The 26,679-nt window shown below is 34.7% G+C and overlaps 1 protein-coding gene and 1 long non-coding RNA gene across 2 annotated transcripts; one reads left to right on the top strand and one right to left on the bottom strand.

Annotated features, from left to right (window-relative positions):
* The first annotated feature begins 313 nt into the window (after nucleotides 1–313).
* Nucleotides 314–26,679, top strand: ACTR10 (actin related protein 10). Its single transcript, XM_076004008.1, has 13 exons — nucleotides 314–476; nucleotides 2,806–2,878; nucleotides 5,357–5,439; nucleotides 6,624–6,732; nucleotides 8,469–8,576; nucleotides 9,717–9,784; nucleotides 10,053–10,132; nucleotides 14,659–14,694; nucleotides 17,236–17,315; nucleotides 17,398–17,471; nucleotides 21,764–21,845; nucleotides 22,921–23,122; nucleotides 24,790–26,679. The coding sequence occupies exons 1-13, from the start codon at nucleotides 400–402 to the stop codon at nucleotides 24,969–24,971; spliced, it is 1,254 nt and encodes a 417-aa protein (XP_075860123.1). The 5' UTR covers nucleotides 314–399; the 3' UTR covers nucleotides 24,972–26,679.
* On the bottom strand, nucleotides 6,732–8,496 carry LOC142871463 (uncharacterized). Its single transcript, XR_012919717.1, has 3 exons — nucleotides 8,409–8,496; nucleotides 7,825–7,918; nucleotides 6,732–7,657 (listed from the first exon to the last, which is right to left on the bottom strand). It is a non-coding gene; the product is annotated as an uncharacterized LOC142871463 (long non-coding RNA).

The raw sequence follows: 26,679 nt of genomic DNA, 5'->3' as shown, positions 1-26,679 counted from the left end.
AAAACTTCCGGGTTCCCGCTTCCCTCACAGACCCCTCGGCAGACGCGCAGGGGCGCCGCTGGGGGGCGTGCCGGGAGGAAGGACCCGGAGGCCGGCTCCGCCCCACTCGGGGCGCCGGACGCGCCTGGTTTCCTTGACCCTCCGCATCCCCACACTCAGACCCGCGGCGTCCTACTCTCTTCCTCCCTAGTCCTCCGGACGGGAGCATCTGCAAGGACTTGGGTCAACGCAGAATAAGGCACAGCCTGGGACAGCCCGGGGTGGTGCGCCGTGGCCGCGCGAGGACCCCGCCGTCGCCGTCGCCGTCGCCGTCGCCCCGAGCCCCAGCCCCGCCCCCCCGCGGGCAGAGCCCTGTCGGCCGCGGCGTCCGCGCCCACTCCTCTCGGGCTCCCTGTCGCCATGCCGCTCTACGAGGGCCTGGGGAGTAGCGGGGAGAAAACGGCGGTCGTGATCGACCTGGGAGAGGCCTTTACCAAGTGAGTGGCCGTGGCGCCGGCTGCGGTCGGCCCGAGGGGAGGGCGGATGGCCGAGCCCCAGGCAGGGCCCGGGTCCTCATCGCAGGCTCACGGGCAGCTCCGGGCCTCTCCCTTTCTTCGTCCCAGCTCTCTTTGCAAATGACGGCCCTTATAACCACCTTGGGCGATGCGAATCCTGAGGACGACTGGTGGGGGTGATCGGGCTGTGACTCCTAGAGAGGCCCCAGGAAGGTTCGGGAGAATAGCCCTCGCTGCCACCTCGGATCGTCACCCCAAACCGAACGGACCTTTTGGCATGGATCATCTATGCAGGGGATGACAGCGATGATCTAGGCCCCGCTTACCCTGGGCTCAGCTGGTTAGGAAAGCAGCAACCGAGTTAGAATGCTTGATGATGTTCCATCATGAAACATTTATTGAACGGAGCTTCTGTTGGTGCTGGAAATACAAATATGTTTAAGACAGGCCTATTGCTTCTCAAGTATAGGGAATCAAACTAGGGAGACTGGGCACATAAACAAAGAGGTGAAGCTCTATTGATTAGACTCTGGAAATCTTTTGTGCCCCCCCCCCCAAACTCTTAGGTTACATTTAACATGTTTTAAAAGACAACTTGTAAACACGAGAATAGTGGTTCAGTCATCCTTTTTGGATGGCAGGATCCCTTAAAGGATCAGATGAAAACCACAAATCTTAAGGTATTTGCACACAGTTTCAGGGGATTGGCAGGGTCTTTGCACCCCGGATTAAGAGTCCTTGTAATGGGCTCCAGAGAGAAGAAAGTGACAGGCAATACACCAAATACATATGTGTATATACACACACACACACACACACACGCACATTTCTGAAATGGAAACCTTTGAAAAATCTTTGTGACCTCTAAGCATTTTCTAACATAGAGTAAACATTTTAATAACCATTTTTTGAATAAATGGCCAAAAGAACCTGTTTAAAAATTGGAGCTCAGGAGCTCCAGAATTGGATTAAACATAGTCCTTGATTGTGACATTCTCTTACTGCTCTATGCAAGCCTTTCCCTTATTAATTTATATTTTCTTGTTTATTTAAAAATTTATCTGAATAGCATGATAAATATCTTGAGGCCACTACTCAAAGATGTTTTGGCTGTACATTGAAGAAGCAGCAAAAAGAAATAGACAGGAAGACGATTATTGGAAATGAAAGCAGGAAGGCGATAAGATGAATATATGAAGTAAAAGAAAGGAATTGAAGCTACTTAATGGGTTGCATGCTGGGGAATTTCAGAAGCACTAGTTAGTGCAAGTGAGCATGGAGATGGGAATAGTAGAATATGGAGAGAGATATTTGGGGATAGGAAGAGACCAATACCAAAAACTAGACAAGACAGGAAGAGGCGATATTAAGACTATAACTAGCATGATGATCAAAAAGCAAGTTTTTAAGGAAAGTTTTGTTTTACTAATATAAACTATGGAAGTAGCTAAATATTCAAGAAAAAATAATATTTTTTAAGGAATGAAATATTATACAGTTTTTAAAATACCAATGAAGACTATTAATATGGACGGCTTATTGTATGAGGTCACTGTGTATGAAGTATGATTATAACTATCAAATATGCATAGTTAAAAAATAGACTGGAAGCAAACATCAATATGGAAGCTAATAATATTAGAATGAAGGAATTATGAGTGATTCATCTGAATTATATGAATGAAGTCACATAATGTACAGATCCAGGATCATAGAAACGTCTTGCCTAAAATTCAGCTAAAATTAAAAATGGGGAGAAAAAGGAAATATTGCCCTAAAATAATATAGTTGACTCTTGAACAACACAGTTTTGGACTGTACAGATCCACTTTTATATGGATTTTTTTTCAGTAAATACAGATGGCCCCCAGTATCCTTGAGTTTGCATCCATAATCAAACACAGATCAAGAATACAGTATTCACAGGATGGATGTGAAACCTGCAGATATGGAGGGCTGACTGTGGGAATTGAATATGTGCAGATTTTCGCATCTGTGGGGTGGGAGTGGGGCCTAGAACTAATCCTCTGTAGATACAGAGGGATGACTGTACACTGGTTTATTTCAGTATCACTAATTTTAAATAATTTGATTTTTTCCTTTAATATACAATTATTTATTAATAATTATATTAATAACTTCTTAGTTTTTTGAGGGGGAGGGTAGTCCCCTTGCATCAAAGGTATTTCCAGATGTTTCTGTGACCATTGTTTTGAAACAAATACAGTAATATTTGGAATTATTAAACACTAGAATGACAAATACTGAGAATTCTGTAAGTTGAGTGTTTCAATTTTCTGTTTATTTACAGGTGTGGATTTGCTGGAGAAACTGGTCCAAGATGTATAATTCCTAGTGTGATAAAAAGAGCCGGCCTGCCTAAGGTATTTTTTAAAACAAATGAGCAAAATAAATACTGTCCTGTAAAATATTTTAAAATATGATTTCAAATAAGATTAGTTAAAATAGTGGTAAATATGTAACTTACAGCTATATTTCCAAGAGAACTTTTTAAAATCAGCTTTATTTATAGAGGTCTAATTTGTATATCATAAAATTATGATATATAGCCACCATTACAGTCCAATTTTAGAATATTTTTATCACCTCAATAAGATCCCTAATGCCATTTACAGTTAATCCTCATTCCTGCCCCTAGCCCACCACTGATACGTTTTCTGTTTCTATAGATTTGCCTTTTCTGAACATTTTATATAAATGAAATCATATAATATCAAGAGAAAATTTATAACCTTAGTAAAATACTTTTATAAGCCTAGTGTAACATAATACCCCGAATAACTTTTTTTTACCTTATTTCAAATATGTCAGGCCTTTATTACCTTATCTGTAGTTGTAAAGAATTTTGAAAAACAAACTTTTTTTTTGACATGGGGTTCTTGCTATGTTGCCCAGGCCAGTCTTAAACTTCTGGGCTCAAGCAATCCTCCTGCCTCAGCCAAGTAGCTGGGATTATAGGCACAGCCACCATGCACAACTCAAAACACATTTTAGTAAGTTTCTTGCCAAAGCTTATTTGGCAAATCAGGAATTACAACCAATAGAAAGAATAATTTTATATGCCATAAAATTCATCTGTTAAAAAATGAGCTACAGGTCTTTCTGCAGTAACATTTTATATTTATTCCTGAAAAACCTCTGTTCTACAATATGATATATTAAAAAAAAAAAAAAAAAAAGACAGGCTTATGGGAAAAATGAGGTTGGGGTAGACCATACAAAACCTTGTAATTAGAGGACTAGCAAAAACAATGATTGATACTTTAGGGGAAAATCTGAATAGCATTGGCTAGCTGCTGAGTGTGAATATTAAAATAAAATCATAGATTGAAAGTACTGGCCAGTGGGTGCTGAGACAAAACCGATGGAAACAAGTTCTGAGCCAGTGGGACTGTTGTTAAGTAGAAACTAGGAGGAAATAGAGCCAATAGAGTCATGAAAGGATATACTTTGAGGAGGGACCCCTGGTATAGGAAGTTATTTAAATTTTCTTAAATATCTGAAAGGATATCTACCTGTGTGACCACGGAGTTGATGACTTTCTTTTTCTTGAGGAAGGTTATAATTCTGCTATTATAATTTTAGCTTCTCTTGTATAACGTGAACTTTATACAACTTTAACACAACTTTAACTTTAATACAACTTTAACATTATACTAACATTACTTCCTTATTTAGCAATTGCATATGTGTTTTATAGAAACATGTTGTACCAGAATAGATTAGATCATCGATTTATATTTGGCATTGGAATACATCAGAAATCTTTTTAATTATACTTGATTAGGGAATCATTTCATTGATTTTAAAATTTTCTGCAAATTGTTGGTCAAGCCAGAAATATAGTATATATTTGTGGTATGATATTCAAAAATGTGATGGAAGTTTCTGTTTATTAATTTTTCATGTAATTTTGCTTTGTAATAATTTTCATTATTGTGTTACTAGATAGATTTTACTTTTACATTCTCATTGGCACTTTTCTTAGTGCTTTGAACTTCTATCTTCATTTGAAAAGACAAACGTATATAAAGATTACTTATATTTGACTATATATGGTTTGGAACCTTCTTTAAGCCACATAAAATGAAGAAGTTCGCCAAGCTGATGATGGTCTTTCCTTTGAAAAAGTAAATGAACAGAGGTTTGCCAATGATGCATCAGTGTGCTTAGAGCTTTCTGAGAATCATAAATGAAGCCCTTTTTATATATTAGTGTTGACTTAGTACTTGTGGTTTGGTAGTGTTTGCATATGCTGCTTTAGTGCTAATGGTATTTGTTCTCATTTTTACAACATATGTTTATGAACAACCTACTAGTTCCTGGCAATGTATCTTTTGAAGAACAACATATCAGATGCAAGCCAAAAACAGTTCTTGCCCCATGGAACTTAACAGTCTAACAGAAAGTTGAATATTTTATAAGTAATTAAGCATGGTGATGTTGCAAAAGAGAAGGTATGAGTGCCTTGGGAGTGACTACAGGTATTGAACCAAGTCTAGAGTATTTGAGGAAGCCTGTAATGCTTTTTGGTGAATGCTGATTTTTAGCATCAGTCATGCTAAAATGATAAGTCAGATGAAGGGAAGATGCATATGAGTACAGCTTTTACCTATGAACACATGCTTCTATTACCACAAACCAAAAAATTCCATAATCTTAGATATGCTATTTCTTGAGGATTTCTAATTTAAGATATTAATCTATATTTAATTTTTGTATCCTTAGTACAAATTGCTATTTATTTATTACCAGAAAATGTACTGGTAAAATAAAACACATTTTAGTTTTAATCTGACATTATTTTATTTATATAAATTAATCATTTTAATTTTTTACAGCCTGTCAAAGTTGTTCAGTATAATATCAATACAGAAGAATTATATTCCTACCTAAAGGAATTCATCCACATCCTGTATTTTAGGTAAGATGCAATTGCTTTTTAGATTTTTCCCCCCAGGTTGGTTTGTTTTTTTGTGATTAGATAGAATTTCCTAATGCCAGTCATAGTTGCATTTGGTTGATGTAAAAAAAAACAACAAAAAAACTGACTTTCACTGCAAAGTTTTCACAAACAGTTTTACTTGTTTATTTTCAACCTTTTCAAAAATACATTTGAAGACTAGAAAACTAACAAACATAAGGAAATATTGAAAATCAAATGTCCATTAATAAAGGTGATTGATAATTAAATTACTATAAACCCATACAACGAAACACTGGATTCATTAAAAAAGAGTTCTGTATCTAAATGTACTAGTACAGAAAGGTGTTTTAGATATATTGATAAGTGAAAAAAAGCAAGTTGAAGAACAATATCTGTGGATGAATATTTCTGTTAAAATATATGCATACACATTCATAAGAATGAAAAATACACAGACTGCTCTCAGTGGTAGTTTCCAGGTAGTAGGAGTATAAAGTGCTTGCACTTTCCAAGTTGAAAATGTCTATAGTGTTTGGAGTTTTCTGAGCATATATTACTTTTGTAACCTAATAAAAGAAAATAATTTCAGGCCGGGCGCGGTGGCTCACGCCTGTAATCCTAGCTCTCTGGGAGGCCGAGACAGGCGGATTGCTCAAGGTCAGGAGTTCGAAACCAGCCTGAGCAAGAGCGAGACCTCGTCTCTACTATAAATAGAAAGAAATTAATTGGCCAACTAATATATATAGAAAAAATTAGCCGGGCATGGTGGCGCATGCCTGTAGTCCCAGCTACTCGGGAGGCTGAGGCAGGAGGATCGCTTGAGCCCAGGAGTTTGAGGTTGCTGTGAGCTAGGCTGACGCCACGGCACTCACTCTAGCCTGGGCAACAAGTGAGACTCTGTCTCAAAAAAAAAAAAAAAAAAAAAAATAATTTTAATGGCTCTAGTTAGTAATCATAGTAGGCTATGGTTTTAGTTTTCTGAAATAAATGAGTTAATAAAGTTCTGGCACAGTGCATGGCACATAGTAAGAGGTCAGAAACATTATCTTTCAGGGATATGATGTCTTTTCATCTTAAAGCTTCTTGAGGTAGTATAATTTCTCTATTCTTATCAAATTGCACTTCTTAACCAAAATAAATCAAACTGTTATTTACTTTTAAAAAACACTATCACTTTTCAGGCATCTATTGGTGAATCCCAGAGACCGCCGAGTTGTGGTTATCGAGTCGGTATTATGTCCTTCCCACTTCAGAGAGACACTCACTCGTGTTCTTTTCAAATATTTTGAGGTACCTGTTTTTAAATCAAATGCGTAAATTGCTTTTGAAGTTGAAAGAAAAGTAATAAAATTCTTATTTGTCAGGGAATCTTTCTTCTCTTTTTTTGGTAGATACTCAAAACTTAAACTAAAAAAGGTGCTCATTTTATCTCTTTTATTGTATATACTACACAGTTGAGGAACCAGATAACAGAAACCTCTTCAAATTGACCATTTATTTTTTTCCTTAGTATGGTTATTTCATGCTTACTTAGCATTTCATACAACCCTTAGATAATTGGAGATTTTTTTAAATTAGTGTTTGTTGTTTATTTTAATGTAGATTTTTTATTTGGGGACTTTTTCTCAGAATAAAAGGTGTATTGTGTGTCATCAAGTTTGTGATGCGTTTCTTCCAGGTCTTTCTAGCTTCTATTATTTAGTTATACTATTTGGAATTCTTTAATTTTTTCATTTTAGGCTTTAAATTTGTTTTAAATAGAGTATTCAAACAGTCTCCCCCTCAGTGTAAGTGGGCATTGCCAAGAATGAGACTTACCTCGTAACATTAGTAATATGACTGATAGCTTTTATTTTATAGGAGTCAAGATTATTTTAAGACCAAGAATATGTCTTAAGGTTAATACATTTCAAAGTAGACCAGAATCTTTATCATTTAAATTTTTTTAAATCTCTGCCTTGAAATTTAGTTTTTTTTCAGCAATGGGAAATGGAAGATTGTATGAAATGTATACAGTATGTAAGAAATTAAGCACATACAAATGTATTTTCTTACATACTGCTGAACTCAAAATATAACTAATACCAGCAATCACAATGTCTTTATGAGGTAAGGGCAGTTAATATTTCTAAGTTATATTTTGGTAAGGCAGGCACAAAGAAACAGGTCGCATAGCCTCCTGTACTTGCTGATATCATAGGTTCAGGAATTTTGTCTGCAGTAGGGAGAACACAAAACAAAACAAGAAAAAGTCACGTCACCTTTCACATGAATAACATAGGAGATTCTTAGAGTTTTAGCTGTGTTTGTGTTAGTATCCTTGTCTTGTATATGACTAGAATACATGCTGTGTCTATTTAGGTAAGGAAATATAGCCATTACTTTGTCTGCCACTTGATTATGGTGCACTTTCATATTTTGATTGGATTTCTGATATTTGAGATGTCATCAGATCTGCAGATTCTCACTGAAAAAACTGTTAAACAGCTATTTTGTAGTTTTGTTCTCTGGTTTAATTTTAACTGCTATATTACAGTGTTTAAAAAATACAGTTTACATTATAAGCTTTGCAAATAAAGATAATCAAGAAAATTCTTTTTCTGTATTTTCATCTTGCTGGTAAAAGCATCTCTTTTCTTTTAATTTAGCATCTTCCTCTGAATTTATATTTTTTGAACCTCCTCTTTTATCCCTTTCAGTTTTCTCTTCCAAAAGAGATAGAACAAGATTTAGTAAAAATGCTTCATAATTGTCATTTTGGAATGAAACAACTTAGTTTAAAATGTTTTGTTTATTATAGTATATTTTTGATTATTGACTAAATGATTATATTAATATGATTTATGTAAATAAATCAAACTAGTTCTTAATTTAGTGCCATAAAATGGTTCAATAGGTATCATGATATAATCTAATATAATTTTCCTGTGAATTTTTTCAAATATATTTTAATATAAGTCAGATACCTTCAGATATGACACTCATCCTGGTTTTGTTGTTGTTGTTTTGATTGTGTTGTTTTCCAGGTTCCATCTGTCTTGCTTGCTCCAAGTCATCTAATGGCTCTTCTGACGCTTGGAATTAACTCTGCCATGGTCCTGGATTGTGGATATAGGGAAAGCCTGGTGTTACCTGTATCTTTTTTGTCATTCAGCCAATTTTGCAGTTTTTACTCCACTTTAAATATAATAATTAGACTTATTACAAATGATTTTTATTGTATTGAACTATTTTGAGTTGCCATATACAAATCACCATGTGGAAAAAGTTCACAGGATTATAAGACCTAAGTTTACTTTTTATGGAAGTTGTCAAAAAAAAAAAAAAAGGATGTTGTTGTTGTGATTTGGTCCCAGTATATACTCCTTATATTCATAAGGAGCAGACCTTATGAATATTAATTTTCAAAAGGAACATCAGCTAATTAGGATGTGTCAAAAAAAGTTGACTAGGATAGGTTCTAGGAAAAAAAATCATATGCAAAGTAATTGGAGAAACTGAAATGAGAAAGTTCAATCAAGAAGAATTAGGCTGGGCGTGGTGGCTCACGCCTGTTATCCTAGCACTCTGAGAGGCCGAGGCAGGAGGATTGCTCAAGGTCAGGAGTTCAAAACCAGCCTGAGCAAGAATGAGACCCCGTCTCTACTAAAAAAATAGATTGGCCAACTAAAAATATATAGAAAAAATTAGCTGGGCGTTGTGGTGCAGGCCTGTAGTCCCAGCTACTCGGGAGGCTGAGACAGAAGGATTGCTTGAGCCCAGGAGTTTGAGGTTGCTGTGAGCTGGGCTGATGCTATAGCACTCTATCCTGGGCAACAGAGTGAGACTCTGTCTCAAAGAAAAAAAAGAAAAATTAATATTTAATGGGCCGGGCCAGGTGACTCACACCTGTAATCCTAGCACTCTGGGAGGCCGAGGCAAAAGGATCACTTGAGGTCAGGAGTTCAAGACCAGACTGAATAAGAGCAAGACACTGTCTCCACTAAAAATAGAAAAAATTAGCTGGGTGTGGTCGTGCACACCTATAGTCCCAGCTACTCAGGAGACTGAGGCAGGAGGATTGCTTGAGCCCAGGAGTTTGAGGTTGCTGTGAGGTAGGCTGACATCCCAGCACTCTAGCCTGGGCTACAGTGCAAGACTGTTTCAAAAAAAAAAAAAAACAACAAAATTCTGACACCAAAGCTGATTTAGAACAACACTGCAGAAGGTGGGGAAAATATCAAGAAAATCACACTTTATCTCCTAATATAGTAATATCCTTGACTATTCTGTAGATATATGAAGGAATTCCAGTATTAAATTGTTGGGGAGCACTCCCCTTAGGAGGAAAAGCTCTTCACAGGTAAGTTTCTTGGAATTTAGCATATTATTTTCACATGTGCCACAAAAACAGATGCTAGTCATTTTATTGATCAGTGATCAATAGAAGGCTTGTGATGTGGACATTTAATTTTATTCTATGTTCTATTTGCTTTGAGTATTTATCTTTTTAGAATAAAACCATTTTTATTTACAGCATCATAATCTATTGTGTAGTAAAAGTATTAAATAAGAAAAGGATATCAGTTGCAATATTTTAATTCCAATAACTTTTTTTTTTTTTAATTCAGGGAGTTGGAAACTCAACTGTTGGAACAATGTACCGTTGACACGAGTGCTGCTAAAGAACAGAGCCTTCCTTCAGTGATGGGTAACTTCATTTTAAGCTGTTTAAGAGCATTTTACATTCTCTTTTCATTTCTTTAACTTATATTTTAGTTTTTGCCCCATTGCATAGTTATTCTCTTTTCCCTCCTCCTACTTTGATAGCATTGCTTCAGTTATAAGGTCATCATTGAGCTCTTAATCACCAAATCCAGTAGTTTTGTGCTAGTCATCATTTTGACATAGTGGCTTATTATGTACTCTTGAAATTCTTTCTTCCCTAAGCTTTCAGGATTCTTTTCCTTTATGGTTTTCTATTATTTCTCTGAGTATTCTGTCTGGGTTTCCTTTGCTCTTGCTTTCTCTACTGTTATTTCCTCAGGGATTGGTTGTTTTGTTTCTTCTTTCTTCATACAGGCTTTTTAAAGGTGATCACATCTGCTCCCATATATTACTGAGCCAGATCCTTCTTCTAAACTTGATATCTATATATTTCCAATTGATTATTAGATATAAACTATGCTTCTTACTAGGCACCTCAAACTTAAGACTTCCAAAAGTGAACACATTATCTCTTCCTTGTTTGTTTGTTTGTTTGTTTATGTATTTTTTTTTTTTTTTTTTTTTTTTTTTTTTGAGACAGAGTCTCGCTTTGTTGTCCAGGCTAGAGTGAGTGCCGTGGCGTCAGCCTAGCTCACAGCAACCTCAAACTCCTGGGCTCGAGCGATCCTTCTGCCTCAGCCTCCCGAGTAGCTGGGACTACAGGCATGCGCCACCATGCCCGGCTAATTTTTTATATATATATCAGTTGGCCAATTAATTTCTTTCTATTTATAGTAGAGACGGGGTCTTGCTCAGGCTGGTTTTGAACTCCTGACCTTGAGCAATCCGCCCGCCTCGGCCTCCCAAGAGCTAGGATTACAGGCGTGAGCCACAGCGCCCGGCCTGTTTATGTATTTATTTATTTTTTGAGACAGAGTCTTGCCTGCTGCCTGGGCTAGAGTGCCATGGCATCAGCCTACCTCACAGCAACCTCAAATTCCTGGACTCAAGTGATCCTTTGATCCCAGTCTCCCACAGTGCTAGGATTAACAGGTGTGAGCCACCGTGCCCAGCCAATCTCTTCCTTCTTTATTAGATAAAGACAATGACATCTTCCTTATTTCCCATTTTAGCAACCTGAGAGTTATCATATTCTTTCAACTTTCCCTCAGAAATCTCTTTGAAATTTTACCTCTTTTTTCCATTTTCCACACCACTGAACATCTAAAAACAAAGACATTGTTTTAATCTAGGCCCACATTTCTTGCTTGGATTATTATAGGAGCCTCCTCTATGGACTGATTTAGTCTGTTTCACACTGTTGCCAGAAATAACTTTCCACAAAATAAATCTGATTATGTTGCTCTTTTGCTTGAGAATTTTTGTTAGTTCCTACAGGTTAAAATCTAATATCTGTTTGATATACAAGTTTCTTCACAACCTAACTTTATCTTCCCTCTTAGCCTTACTCTATTCTTTGTTCCTTATTTCAGCTACGGTAAATTTCTTATAGTTTTCTAGGCACTGTAAGTCCTTGCACGACACTGTGCCTTCATTTATTTTCTTTTTTCACTTGGGATGTTTTTCTTTGCCTACTTAGGTTTTTGATCCCTCTACATGACCCAGCTGGAATGTCATCTTCAATGGAAAGCCTTTCTCATCTTCCCAAAGCAGAAAAATTGTTCCTCTCTCTATTAAGCCCATCACAGTATTTATTATAGCACATATGACACATTCTCATTTGCCTGTTAATTTACTTGTTTCTCCCAGTAGAATTTGACGATGCCTGTTTTATTTATATTTCAGTCTGCAGCACCTAGTGTAGTGCTTGGGCACTGAATAAATGTTAGAAAGGAAAGGCAGGTTTTCAGGAGACTAAGTCCTGTGTATCATGTTTTCATATTGTTCCTTATTGATAGTTAAAATAATAGCAATTTTAATTATAAAGATTTGATTATAATTTTCCTATTCCAGATAAACTTTGTTACCATTTTACTATATAATGATGACAGTTAATTTATAAAAGGTCTCTAAGGATGATAAGTTCAGTGTAGTGTCCCAAGATGTTTTTAGTAAATAAAATATCTTTAAAATTGATTAGGGGAAGGAGGAGGAGGGGATGAGCAAAAACCTACCTAATAGGTACAGTAAACACTATCTGGGTGATGGGCATGCTTATAACCCTGACTCAAGCATAACAAAAGTAATCTGTGTAACTAAAAACATTTGTACCTCTATGATATTTTGAGATAAAAAGAAAAACTAATTACAACATTTCCTTAAAATTCTAAACCATACCTTCTTGGATACTTTTTCTTCAGTCTGATTTCTTAGACTGATTCTAATCTTTCCTTCCTGTACTTCTCAAAGTCTGAGTCTGTGACCGTTAGCCTTGCAGTAAGTACACTGATTTAAAAGGTATACAATTTTAAATGTTGCGATTTTTATTCTCGTAAATTAACTAATTTAAACTGTAATTTAAATGATTTTTCAGAGCCAGAGCCAGCGAATGCCTCTTGTTTCTGTACCTCACTTACAAAATTTAAATAGTTGTGATTGTTTGCTAAGATTAAGGTACCCTTTCCCCAAAGTAGAATCTACTCCTACCTAAATTAAACCCTTTATTTTCAAGGCTGTCTTACATTTGCCTAAAGAAAACTCTTTCTCATATTACCAAGTTTCTTTGACACATGTTAGAATTTATTTGAATATTCCTAGAGAGAGTATTTAAGTTGTGGAATGCTGTGGTTTTTAGCACTTACTCTTAAATTGTAGGTTCTTATAATCAAGTTACATTTCTCACATCTATTTATGGCCAGGGGTACTTTTGGTTTATCTTTACCCTCTTGTGAGATAAATTTTAATACTTGAGGATAGGAATCTTCAAACTTATTTGATCATATTCTGGTCCCAGAGGTAAAATAAAACTTTGAACATGTACCTTCAATCCATATGTTTATTTATAAAACTATATACGTACTATTACTACCATATTATGAAATATACAAAAATAAGAACGTGATAGCTCTCTGGGAGGCCGAGGCGGGAGGATCACTCAAGGTCAGGAGTTCGAAGCCAGCCTGAGCAAGAGTGAGACCCCATCTCTACTAAAAATAGAAATAAATTAATTGGCCAACTAAAAATATATAGAAAAAATTAACTGGGCATGGTGGCACATACCTGTAGTCCCAGCTACTCGGGAGGCTGAGGCAGCAGGATTGTTTGAGACCAGGAGTTTAAGGTTGCTGTGAGCTAGTCTGACGCCATGGCACTCTAGCCTGGACAACAGAGTAAGACTATGTTTCAAAAAAATAAAATAAATAAAAAAATAAAAGAACTTGGAAAGGATGAGATATTAAAATAATAAATAATTCTAAATTCATTCTTACTAATGATAAAACATTTTTCACTCCTCAAAAGTAGTGTAAATATCCTTTAAAAAAAATTGTGGCTCACCATTTTGAATGTACATTTTTTAAGTTTAACTGATTTTAATAGTTTCAGTGCTCAGAACCAAAAGATATAACTGACAAGATATGTAGATCAAGGTAGAAGGGCATAATTATGGTTCATTTTTCAGCTATAAATTTGTCTTCCCTAATGTCAATAATTTGTTCTTATAAATCAAAATATTTTTACATTTTTTTTTTTTGAGACAGAGTCTCGCTTTGTTGCCCAGACTAGAGTGAGTGCCGTGGCGTCAGCCTAGCTCACAGCAACCTCAAACTCCTGGGCTAAAGCGATCCTTCTGTCTCAGCCTCCCAAGTAGCTGGGACTACAGGCATGTGCCACCATGCCCGGCTAATTTTTTCTATATATATTAGTTGGCCAATTAGTTTCTTTCTATTTATAGTAGAGACGGGGTCTTGCTCTTGCTCAGGCTGGTTTCGAACTCCTGACCTCGAGCAATCCGCCCGCCTCGGCCTCCCAGAGAGCTAGGATTACAGGCGTGAGCCACTGCGCCCGGCCTATTTTTACATATTTAACAATGGATTAAAAATTCATAGTTTAGAAGACTTTAAATTTAGTTAAGAAAATTTTGTTTCTGAGTCTAACTCAGAAAACAAGAGATTTTTGGCAAGAAAATCACATAACAATGGTAATATATCCAAACATCCATCTTCCAAATGCTTTCTGGATTGCATAGCTTTCTGTAAATAGGTACTTTCTCATTTTTAAAAATGTCATCTTTACCTTAAAGGACAAGATTAAAAGACTGTGTGTGATTCTTTTTGAAAATGTGTATTAATTAGGTTAGCATATTACTGAGAGCTCTTTATTATCACAGGAAAGATAAGCAAACTTGGAACTTCACTTTTTTGCTTCAGCTTCTGTGCTTTGTCTTGGCTTTGAATGATGAAATTTCTTCCCTAAAAATGAAGTAAATTTTTCTATTAGGCTTTAAAAAAATTGATTGTTATATTTTTTAAAATTTTGCTGAAATGGAAAATGGAAATGTGAATGCAAGTTAATAAACTGTTTTTAATTATTATTAAAGTTCTATAATTCTAAATAAAATTTTCGTTTCAGGTTCAGTACCAGAAGGTATCTTAGAGGACATTAAAGGTAAACTAAGTTCTCATTTTTGTACCTTTCATCCTTAAGTGTTAGTTTGGAGGGTATATGTTTCTAAATATTTACACAGAAAATAAACTTGTAATATCCTAAAAATAATATATAGGCTATGAGATAATATAAATACAAATTCTAATTTTTCTCAGACTTATGTAAGTTCTGACATTCTTGATATGTTATTGAAGCAGCTTCTCAATTGTATAACATAGAGTATATGGGATTATTAGGAAACTAGTAATTTGTATAGTAGGAAATCACAGTTGCTTAGGAAAGCCACTTGTTTGATGTTGTATAATGTTTTTTAGTCTAGTTTTTTTCATACATTTTTGTTAGCTTAGTTATTCTACACACTGTTCAAAAATTCTAAAATTGTGACCAAAGTACTACAGTATATCGAATTCATTTTAATAACATATTGCTTCTACTTTGCTAGACTGAATTTTTATGATAAATGTTCATATTGGGTCTTCTGGCATTTTTATTCTAATGTAGGAAATGCATTTAAGATATGATTTAACGTTTTTTAGTACTTAAAATGTCATTAATGTCAATAATTCAGAATATTTAATAAAAAATTAGACAATAATCGATTTTAGAGTTAAATGGGACCTGGAAATAATTGAGTACTATTGGGCTCTGAAATATTAGATGATTTGTTCATTGTCACATAAGTAGATAGCTTTAGAGCTAGTGCTGTAAAACAGATCTTGCTCTTCATTATATTGATTTCATATGTGCACTTAGTAAGGATTACAAACTAATCTTTTTTTTTTTGAGACAGAGTCTCGCTTTGTTGCCCAGGCTAGAGTGAGTGCCCTGGCATCAGCCTAGCTTGCAGCAACCTCGAACTCCTGGGCTCAAGCAATCCTCATGCCTCAGCCTCCCAAGTAGCTGGGACTACAGGCATGCGCCACCATGCCCGGCTAATTTTTCTTATATATATTTCAGTTGGCCAATTAATTTCTTTCTATTTATAGTAGAGATGGGGTCTCGCTCTTGCTCAGGCTGGTTTCAAACTCCTGCCTCCAGCGATCCGCCCACCTCGGCCTCCCAGAGTGCTAGGATTACAGGCGGGAGCCACCGCGCCTGGCCTAAACTAATCTTTTTGGAAAGCAATCTAGTGTATTTATTAAAAGTGTGCATCCCATTTAAAAGGGGGATGTTGAATGAAGTTTGGTAACTTCACAACAAGGGATACCATGTAGCTATTAAAAAGAAGGAGCCAGGCCGGGCGTGGTGGCTCACGCCTGTAATCCTAGCACTCTGGGAGGCTGAGGCGGGAGGATAGCTGGAGGTCAGGAGTTTGAAACCAGCCTGAGCAAGAGCGAGACCCCATCTCTACTATAAATAGAAAGAAATTAATTGGCCAAGTAATATATATAGAGAAAAAATTAGCCGGGCATGGTGGCACATGCCTGTAGTCCCAGCTACTCAGGAGGCTGAGGCAGGAGGATTGCTTGAGCCCAAGAGTTTGAGGTTGCTGTGAGCTAGGCTGATGCCAGGGCACTCTCACCCGGGCAAGAGAGTAAGACTCTGTCTCCCCCCCCCAAAAAAATTGATTGATTTCTTAACTATTTCTGAAATAGTTTATGAAGTAGCTTATTATAAAAGGTACTTTGCAATGGAAAGAAACTTTAAAAGAGTTAAGTATTCCAAAATGCAAAAATACAAAATGATATAGTGGTAGTGGTTGTATTGGGGTGTGCTAAGCTGGAGAAAATAATCTTAACCAAAATGCCTTAAACTGAGGAGTGTTAAACTGTAACAAAGCAAAATTTAGGTTTGTGTTCTAACCAAGATTTTTTAAAAAGTAATCAGATAGAGAAAAAACCTAGTTCAAAAAACATCCTCTTCAATTAGAATAGCTACATTTTATGATGCTAAATTTTATTTTCATTTGGGTACTCTTTGTACATGAGATATCAAACAACATGCTAGTTTCCCACAAAGGTGATTTTTTTAAAATGAGATTTTATAGAAGATGAATATACCCATCTTTTGACTCCTCAATGAAAATTTTTTTTTTTTTTTTTTGAGACAGAGTCTCGCTTGTTGCCCAGGCTAGAGTGAGTGCCGTGGCGTCAGCCTAGCTCACAGCAACCTCAAACTCCTGGGCTCAAGCAATCCTACTGCCTCAGCCTCCCGAGTAGCTGGGACTACAGGCACGTGCCACCATGCCCGGCTAATTTTTATATATATATAAGTTGGCCAATTAATTTCTTTCTATTTTTATAGTAGAGACAGGGTCTTGCTCAGGCTGGTTTTGAACTCCTGACCTTGAGCAATCCACCCGCCTCGGCCTCCCAGAGTGCTAGGATTACAAGCGTGAGCCACCACACCCAGCCGAAAATTTTTTTATTTATGAATAAATTGTCATAAGCTTACTAAAGACAGGAATAGAGTTTATAAAATCCAAAGGGTTGGATGATCATTAGCATGTTCATTTGGATAGAATTGTTTTAACTGGGTTGTGGGTTCACTGTATTGCATTCAGTTAATCACTAGCCATAACAAGGTCTTCTTTTCTTGAAGTGCGTACTTGTTTTGTTAGTGATCTGAAGCGTGGACTGAAAATCCAAGCAGCAAAATTTAATATTGATGGGAATGATGAGGTAAGTTAAAAATAAATGTATTCTCTTTTTTCAGAGGTTACAACATGTATGGACTTATGCTTACATGATATTTATATTTCAGCGTCCCTCACCACCCCCAAATGTTGACTATCCGTTAGATGGAGAGAAGATTTTACATGTTCTTGGATCAATCAGGTTAGATCTTAATTTTTATAAGCAAAAAGTAAACTAAAATATAAAAGAAATTTTCGGCTTTTAAAAATATTTATGTTGGCCGGGCGCGGTGGCTCAAGCCTGTAATCCTAGCACTCCGGGAGGCCGAGGCGGGCGGAGTTCGAAACCAGCCTGAGCAAGAGCGAGACCCGTCTCTACTATAAATAGAAAGAAATTAGTTGGCCAACTAATATATATATGTAAAATTAGCCGGGCGTGGGGCCACATGCCTGTAGTCCCAGCTACTCGGGAGGCTGAGGCAGAAGGATCGCTTGAGCCCAGGAGTTTGAGGTTGCTGTGAGCTAGGCTGACTCCATGGCACTCACTCTAGCATGGGCAACAAGCGAGACTCTGTCTCAAAAAAAAAAAAAAAAAAAAAAAAATATATATATATATATATATATATATTTATGTAAACCTTTCTTTCGGTATTGCCATTTAACAGTTGTTTTTCATTAAGCCTCATCATTCATGATTAATTTTATTCAGCTTTTTAAGCTGTTTAAAACTTTAAAAAATATTGTTTCCTGTTCATCAGAGCCATTCAGAATTAGTTTAATTGATGAAACTAACCATTCTTTGAGGTGAAGTAGGAAGTATGATACTTTAAAACACATAGTTTGTTTAAGATGTATACATTTAAACAAACCAAAAAAAAGGAAACTTTTACTGTTTAGGCAAAGAGTAAGTACCCCAGGCTTTGTGGTTCATATGGTCTCTGTTACAGCTACTCAGCTGTACAGTTGTAGTATAAAATCAGCCATAGACAATATGTAAATGAATGCACATGGCTGCTGTGTTCCATTAAAAATTTATTTGCAAAAATATGTGGTGGGCTAGACTTAACTTGCAGGTTTTAGTTTGCTAACTCAGGCTTCAAAATTTTGTTTTGTTAGAAAGAATGCAGTATTCCAAATATACTCAATCCTTAGGATCCATTCGTAATTTACCTTTTATTATTCATTTGATTATTTTGTCTGATGATAACAATATAAGTTGTTGTTAAAGACATATAATTATTTTGTCTACAATATAATTTTTATTTATACCCCAGCTTAAGAGAGTTTGTATTATAAAAATATTGTTTGTAAAATATAAGATCAGAAGATGCACATAAAATAATTATCATGTAACATATTGAAAATCTTATTAGATTTTGAGATAATACAGAGGTTGAGATAGTAAAATGATGAATATAAATACATGTGAAGTTATATGTATTAACTTCACAAATAATATATAAATATATGTGAAGTTAAAGATGGTAAAATAGGGGAAGGTAAAAAGTGAGAATGTAGCTTTTTGGGGTAGTTTTTTTTGTATCCTTTTTATCTCATTCAAGTTATATTCATTAAATTACAATTTTAAATTTTCTCCTGATTGTTTAGTGGAGCCCAGAATAAGGAATTTCAACTAATATGGAATTTTTGGTTACTAAATAATCGGAAAATACATTACAAATAAAGGAAGCCACTATGTCTCACATTCCAAACCCAATTAATTTATAGTTGTTTGCTAACATGTTTTCCTTCCAAAAGTTCTCAGTCCACTAAAAACTACTAAGTAGACATAATCTCAGTTAGTAGTTGGTTGGTAAATCAAAAGAAGGGTTATTTAAAGTAAAGAACCATTTTAAAAAACTGTGTACTAAACATTTTATTTTAACTTAAAATTTATAAATGTGTGATTATTTACCAAATGTTTTTCTAAGAATAAGCCTGCTCATAGAGTTCTGAGTTAAATTTACACTAACTAGTACTAGTAATTAATGGTTTATGATTTCCAGGTTTTTTTGGAAAGAAAAACTTTCCAAAAGTTTTTCTTTTCGGTGAGAACTTAAAGTTACCGTGAATCAGTCTTGGTACAAATGCTTCTAATTATTTCTAGACTTCTAGACTTTAACAGTTGCCTCACCTCTATTAAAAATATTTTTAAAAACTATTTTGTCTTCCCAAAGCATTCAACATAGTTTTCATAGAAAGAACAACTTGTTTTCTACCTTAATATTTCATTGCTTAAGTAATGGGGTGGGGAACCTGCAGCCTTCTGATTTCAAGATTGTTCTCTTTTTAGCACCTAAGGAGACAAGAATATCTTCATCTTTCTCTGCTGCACCCCTTTTAATAAAAGGATTTGTTATGTAAAATTTGGATTCAGTGAAAAGGCCACACCTTTAGGACCTGGAAGTCCACGTGTTTCCTTAAGGCTGCAAATTCCCTAGGTTGAGTCATAAAGAGAATTTCATGTTGTTATTTTTTTTAATGGCAGAATTTCATGTTTTGAAAAATATTTTTTAAAGCTTTAAAATAGTACACATAATATCCTAATTTTATAAAAAATAGAGTATATATATATATATACACACACACACACACATATATATAGTTTTATATTTCATTGGTTAGGATTTGGTTTGGCTACAAGTTATATAAACCTGAAGATAGTGGCTTTAACAAGATAGAAGTTTGTCTCTCATTTAAAAGAAGCTTAGAGGTTCCTAGCATGTTGCATCATTAAAAAAAGAAAAAAAAAAAAAAAAATAAAAGAAGCTTAGAGGTAAATAGTCCAGGATGGTATGACAACTCCCATCAAAGACCCAAAACTCCTTCCATCTATCATCTCTGGGATGTAGCCTTTGTCCTTGAGGTTCAAGATGGCTGCTGGAGTTATAGCTATCATGTCTGTGGTGAGCAACTGGTCCTAAAGAAATGCTTCCTCTCCTTTTTAAGGAAACTTCCTAGAAGTTCCACTCATTCCTGCCTCCATTTCACTGTCTGATACTTAACTACATCTAGCTGCAAGAGAGCCTGGTAATTCAGTGTTGTAATTGGTGAGGTGGGGATGGGAAGCACAAGATATACAGCTTAAAATAGGGTTTTATCTTTTTTATTTTCAAATTATGATAGAGTAACAGGTGTTTAATAGTTGTAAAAGATAATAGAGAAGTCCTGTGTAACTTCCCAGTTTCCCCCAATGGTTACATCTTTTTTGTTTGTTTGTTTGTTTTTTTTGTTTTGTTTTTTTTTTTGTTTTTTTTTATACGGATCTTAGAGACTGACCAATGGTTACATCTTATATAACTATAGCACAGTATCAAAACTAGTAAATTGGCATTGTTATAAAGTATATATATAGTTCTGGATAATTTTATCAAGTATAGATTTCTGTGATCACTATAACAATCAAGATATAGAACTATTACAAGACACAGAAATAAAAATACTGCTTGATCTCAAAAGCTAAATATCTAGAAACAGAATAGAACAATAAGTGCAAGGGAGAGGAGGGGAAGGAAATTGGGAGAAGATCAAGGACACAAATTTTTGTAGTCATGTAAGATAAGTCTAGAAATCTAATGTACAGCATGATGAGTATAGTTAATACTATTGTGTTGTATGCTGAAAATTTGCTAAGAATAGATTTTAGGCACTCTTTTTACACACAAAAAAAGTAACTATGGAAGGTGAAGGGTAGGTTAATTTGGTTGACTGTAGTAATCATTTTACCGCATACATGTATATCAAAACATCACGTTGTATGCCTTAAATATATGTAATATATAAATATATATATATATATAACTATCACCATAAAGATCTTCCTCATGCCACCCAAAATAGAGTTCTTTTATTTCGATAAGAAACTGGAAAATGGATATCTTACTAGGCAGCTAGCAGTCCTTGTCATATATTATTTTTAAAAACAGACTTGGCACAGTGGCTTATACCTATAATCCCAGCATTTTGGGAGGTGGGAGGATTACTTGGAGCCAGGAGTTTGAGACCAGCCTGGGCAACATAGTGAGAACCGTGTCTCTACCAAAAAAAAAAAAAAAAGAAAAAAGAAAAGAAAAAAAAAGAGAAATGCAGGGGGTAGGGGACGTATGTTTGTTTTTAAAACTGTTGTGTTACTAACTAATCTGCTTGTTGAATCTTACTAACTTTTATGGAATACTGCTCCTTTTCTCTTATTAGGCTTGGGGAGGTATAACAGGACATAAAAGATATGTAAATCTATACATAATAATAGTAATAGCTAATATTTAGGGAATGCCTCCTATGTGCCAGACCTATCCGATTAACTCATTGAATCTTCACTTCAATCCTTGTGAGGCACATACTATTCTTCTTCCCATTTACAGATGAGAAGGCTTTGTATTTTAATAATTAACATGGTGCTGGTATGTAAAAATACTGTGTCAACAAAACTAATGGTGTATTCTGTACCATATTCTGTGACACCAACAAAGTACTCTCTTTTTAAAATCTTTTTAGAGATTCCGTTGTGGAAATTCTTTTTGAACAAGATAACGAAGAGAAATCAGTTGCCACTTTAATATTGGATTCCCTTATGCAGGTATTTTATTAACAGCCTTTAAACATTTTTAAATGTTAACTTCTGTATTTTTACTTTAGCCATTTTAGGCAACTAGCAGTGCTTGTCATATATTATTTGTAAGAACAAAGAAAGTGTACTGGGAAGTGGTTAGTTTGTTTTTAAATCTCTTGTATCAATAGTCTGACTTTTATAGAATACCAATCCCTTTATTTAACTTTTTATACTTTGTAAACTTTTATGTTAAATTTTATAGTTAATGAGATTTACTTGGGTGCTAAGATACGGTATCTATAGCATTTCAAACCCAGGGATAATGAGTGCCAAGGACATGGCATTTTCTCAGAGCGGGTATTCCAGATTTCTATTTTGTACCTAGTGTGGCCTGTGGTTCCTTTAAATTTAGGTTTGTATAGTATTGAATTTTACATTCCACAGAGCATATGGTAATATGTCTCTTTTGTGTAATGACTTTGTAATCATAGAACTCCACAGAAATATCATTACCTTGGAAGACACTGTCTACCTCCAGGGCTCTGCTCAGTGAAGGACCTTATCATTACTAATTCTTAGAGAAAACTGATGTGGAAACATAATTTTTCTAAGAGTGTTATCTTCCTACAACTGGCTCTGGGTATAATAATGAAGATAACACCTTAGAAAAACTAAGTTTCCACATACCTTCCTTACTAAAAAATAAAAGTTATTTCTTCTCATGCTCTTTGCCCAACTTGGTCATTCAACCCTGAAAATGAGAACACTCATATTATTGCTGTATGCCCTGTGTAATTTAAAATTCTATAATATTAGATTTTAAAATACTTTAAAATCTTATATAAGTTCTATATATACATTTAGTAGTATTATCATGTTGGTTATATTAGCTGCATGAAAGAAACCTTTCTGTGGCCTTTTTTGTAATAAAAATGATCACCTGTTTAATCTATACTAAATACTTCCATATATTTTCTTTATGTTGTTTTTTCTTTTTTATTTTTTATGTCTCTTGAGTCATATACATATTTTCTTATGTCCAGCTAAGCATTATTTATCCAGTTACGGATAAATCCTTTCTTTTCTTTCTCTTTAATAACAGTGCCCAATAGATACCAGGAAGCAACTAGCAGAGAATTTGGTAGTCATAGGTGGCACATCTATGTTACCAGGATTTCTCCATAGATTGCTTGCAGAAATAAGGTATTTGGTAGAAAAACCAAAATATAAAAAAACACTTGGCACCAAGACATTTCGAATTCATACTCCACCTGCAAAGGCTAATTGCGTGGCCTGGTTGGGAGGTAAGAATTTTGTTTTTAAAATATAATGATTATATAATTGGTTCCTGAATGGTATTACTAATGGATATATTATATATATTATCCAGTGTTCAAAATTCCATTTAATAAATAAATCTGTTAAATAATTTTTATTGAACTTTGACTTTTCCTTAAATTATATTACTTTTCAGAATTATACCTATTTAAATAAATAGGTATATATAGGTATTATATAAATAAGTAGGGTATTTACACCTACATAAATATATAGGTATTATATAAATAAGTATAAATAAATAGGTATTATATAAATAAGTATAATACCTATACTTATTTCAGAATAAATACCTATTTCTCTTGGCATTTGCACTATTAATTTAAGTAAACATCTTCATCCAATTTAAGTCATGCCTTAGAATAGTGAAAGCTATGAATTTATTCCAGTGTTGCTATCATTGCTGAAAACTTTGTTTTAATGCCTTCCAAAGCTAGTGAGCCACAATGAAAATTTGTCTCTTTATTTCATAATTATACTTTGTTTGAGACTGAGTTTATTGAATGTTTTAAGTAACGATAGTTTCACTGAAATAAGAAAATAACCTGATAAGTACAGTTGACCTTTGAATAACACTGAATTGCAAGGATCCACTTATACACAGTTTTTTTACAGTAAATGTACTGGAAATTTTTTTGGAGATTTGCAGCAACTGTTTGAAAAAAACAGATGAACTGCACAGCCTAGAAATATCCAAAAAATTAAGAAAAAGTTATGTCACAAATACATAAAATATATGCAGATACTATTCTTTTTATGTGTTAATTGACTGCTACTGGTAAGGCTTCTGGTCAACAGTAGGCTATTAGTAGTTAATTTGGGGGGGAGTCAAAAGTTACATGTGGATTTTCCACTGCTGGGGTGGGGAAGTGGGGCAGTCCATGCCCCAACTCCTGTGTTGTTCAAGGGTCATGTAACTACTTTGAAGGGAAAAACATGAATGTGTACATTTGTAAACATTTTGATCTGTGTTTTATGATGTAGTTAGAGCTAGTAGAGCTAGTAGTTATCAGGATCATACATTCAGAGAGAGAAACAAATATTGAGATTTTTAAATGAATATTATATTTACTTGTAGAATTTGGTTAAAATGTAATTTTGATCTTGGACAAATGGATTTAGTAACTAAATTATTTTTTAAAGACTTCTTGTGGGTCTTTATAAGATCTTCACTATAAATTCTTAGAACTTTATAATGACTCTTATTTAGTTTTGCAGTGCTATTTATTTTATTTAGTGACATGTAACCTTGGAATAGTGGCAAAACAAAACAAACAAGCAAACAAAAAACCCAAATACCTGAAGGGTCTTATTGATTGTATTTACCTAAAGTTGAAAATACCTTCCATCTCAGTTTACCTACCTTGCTTTTAGACACAGTGATACTTGTTATCATATTCACTACATGCTGCTAAAAGGCATTTAAGTTACTTTCAACATAGGAATCATGGCTTACTCTGTTGTTCAAAATATAAGATACAGAACAGCTTAACTGGAATTAATTGAATAGTGTGACTATGCATTGCTGATTTTACTAGTCCTCTCTTGTCATATAGTGAAGTGGATTTCTCTGTACATAAAGATTTCTGGTAAAAGTTTTCATCTCAGCTATAAAAACATTTTTATCACACAGGAGCTATTTTTGGAGCATTGCAAGATATACTTGGGAGCCGTTCAGTTTCAAAGGAATATTATAATCAGACAGGTCGTATACCTGATTGGTGTTCTCTCAATAATCCACCTTTGGAAATGATGTTTGATGTCGGGAAGGCTCAGCCACCTCTGATGAAGAGAGCATTTTCCACTGAGAAATAAAAGTTTGATTAAAATTCAGCTTTCCTTTATTTCTAATATTTAGTTGATTACAAGAGAATTGTACAAAATATGTAAGATGCTTTGTTATAGGTGACTATAGTGAAAGTGAAACCACTTCTTGTTTACTCTTTGCATTAATATGTAATTCTTTTGACTTTGTTTCCCTTGTATAGTGGTAAAATGGTAGCTGATGCTTATGAGACTTATTGTATTTGTATCAATAAAATATAGTAGAACAGTTTAATTTTGGAAGTTTGTTACATAGTCAATTTTTCAAAAAGAATAACAACACTATCCCTGCATAGTTCACATAATCTGTCCTGGGCATGGGAGACTCCATTAATTTTATTATTTTCAGCAGTTATTTCATTTAAAGCATGAATAGTGTTAATCAGTACCAGTTATTTCAAATATTAGCATGTGTCTATTTTTTAGATTCTTTGCTTTTTGGTACTTATATGTCCATGTCATTAAAATGTTGCTTTTCCAAAAATATATTTGATCCTTTGGACTGAGAATGTTTGGTAACACAGGCATTTATTAGGCAAAGTGTGGAAATGTTTACCTTTTAACTTTACAGTTTCTTTTATGAATAATTCTACATTTATAAGGAAAAAGATATTTCATTTCTGTGTAAAGTTACAACTGTTTTATAAACATGTCCTCATAATATCATCAATCTTTGCTTTTGTGCTTTGTATCTTCTCAGGGCAGGGGTTCTTTGAAATATATACTCAGTCATTGTTTAACTTTTATTTTTGTTTTTCTTCCTTTGTTTTTAATGAACTACCTCTTGTTGAAATTTTGCTGGTTTCATTCTTTCAAGGTACCTGTGCCCTGTAGGCCTGCTACTTCTGTAACATCCTTTCCCCAAAGTAGTGATCTTTCCCTAAGTGCTTTATTTATAACTGAAGCACTTACAACTGTTACTTTGTAATCGTTTCTACACAAGTTTTAGCTTCCTTTCTGGAATATATACTCCATTGCAACAAGCTTCCTTATTTTTTAACTTTGAAATCTTTGCAGTAAGATTATCAGGAATAGGTGTACCATTAATTGTCAATTGTATGGATTTACTATTTTGTTAACAGTATCTCTTTTTGCAGTAAACATAATTTCAAAATTTTCTGCTTTGCATTCATATTGGTCCTGCCTTTTGTTGAATTTAGATTACTTATAAGAAGTTTTCTATTTTCATTGATTAATATGAAAAACAATATCTCTGACTGAAAAAAGAGATTTAAAGCTAGGTATCAAATGGCAGACACCTAGTGGCTGAGGTTAAGTGGCTGTTAGGTATTGAATTGTGTTCCACAAAAACATATGTTGAAGTCCTAACCCCAATACCTGTGAATGTGACCTTACTTGGAAATAGAGCAGATGTACTCAAATTAAGGTGAGGTCATTAGAGTAGGCCCTAACCAACATGACTGATATCCTTAGAAGAAAAGGAAAATGCCATGTGAGACACACAAGGAAAACACCGTGTGATGGAACAAGTCAAGCCAAGGAATGCCAAGAATTGCTGATGACACCAGAAACTAAAAGAAAGGCACAGAACAAATTCTTCAACAGAGCTTTTGAGAGCATGGACCTGCTGACACCTTGATTTCAAGAAGTCTGAAACAATAAATTTCTGTTGTTTCATGCCACCCAGTTTGTGGGATCTTGTTATGACAGCCCTAATAAACTAATATATGCTTCTTAA

The sequence above is a fragment of the Microcebus murinus genome, chromosome 6 (genome assembly GCF_040939455.1).
Source record: "Microcebus murinus isolate Inina chromosome 6, M.murinus_Inina_mat1.0, whole genome shotgun sequence".
Lineage (NCBI taxonomy): Eukaryota > Metazoa > Chordata > Mammalia > Primates > Cheirogaleidae > Microcebus > Microcebus murinus.
The sequence above is the reverse complement of the archived record's forward strand: the minus strand, read 5'-3'. Positions and strand labels throughout refer to the sequence as shown.

Excerpts from the sequence above, each read along its gene's own strand:
- ACTR10 (XM_076004008.1), top strand. The coding sequence starts at position 400 with ATGCCGCTCTACGAGGGCCTGGGGAGTAGCGGGGAGAAAACGGCGGTC. Across the intron at positions 10,133-14,658 it reads GAGCCTTCCTTCAGTGATGG|GTTCAGTACCAGAAGGTATC; the intron begins GTAACTTCATTT and ends TTTTCGTTTCAG. Across the intron at positions 17,316-17,397 it reads ATATTGATGGGAATGATGAG|CGTCCCTCACCACCCCCAAA; the intron begins GTAAGTTAAAAA and ends TTTATATTTCAG.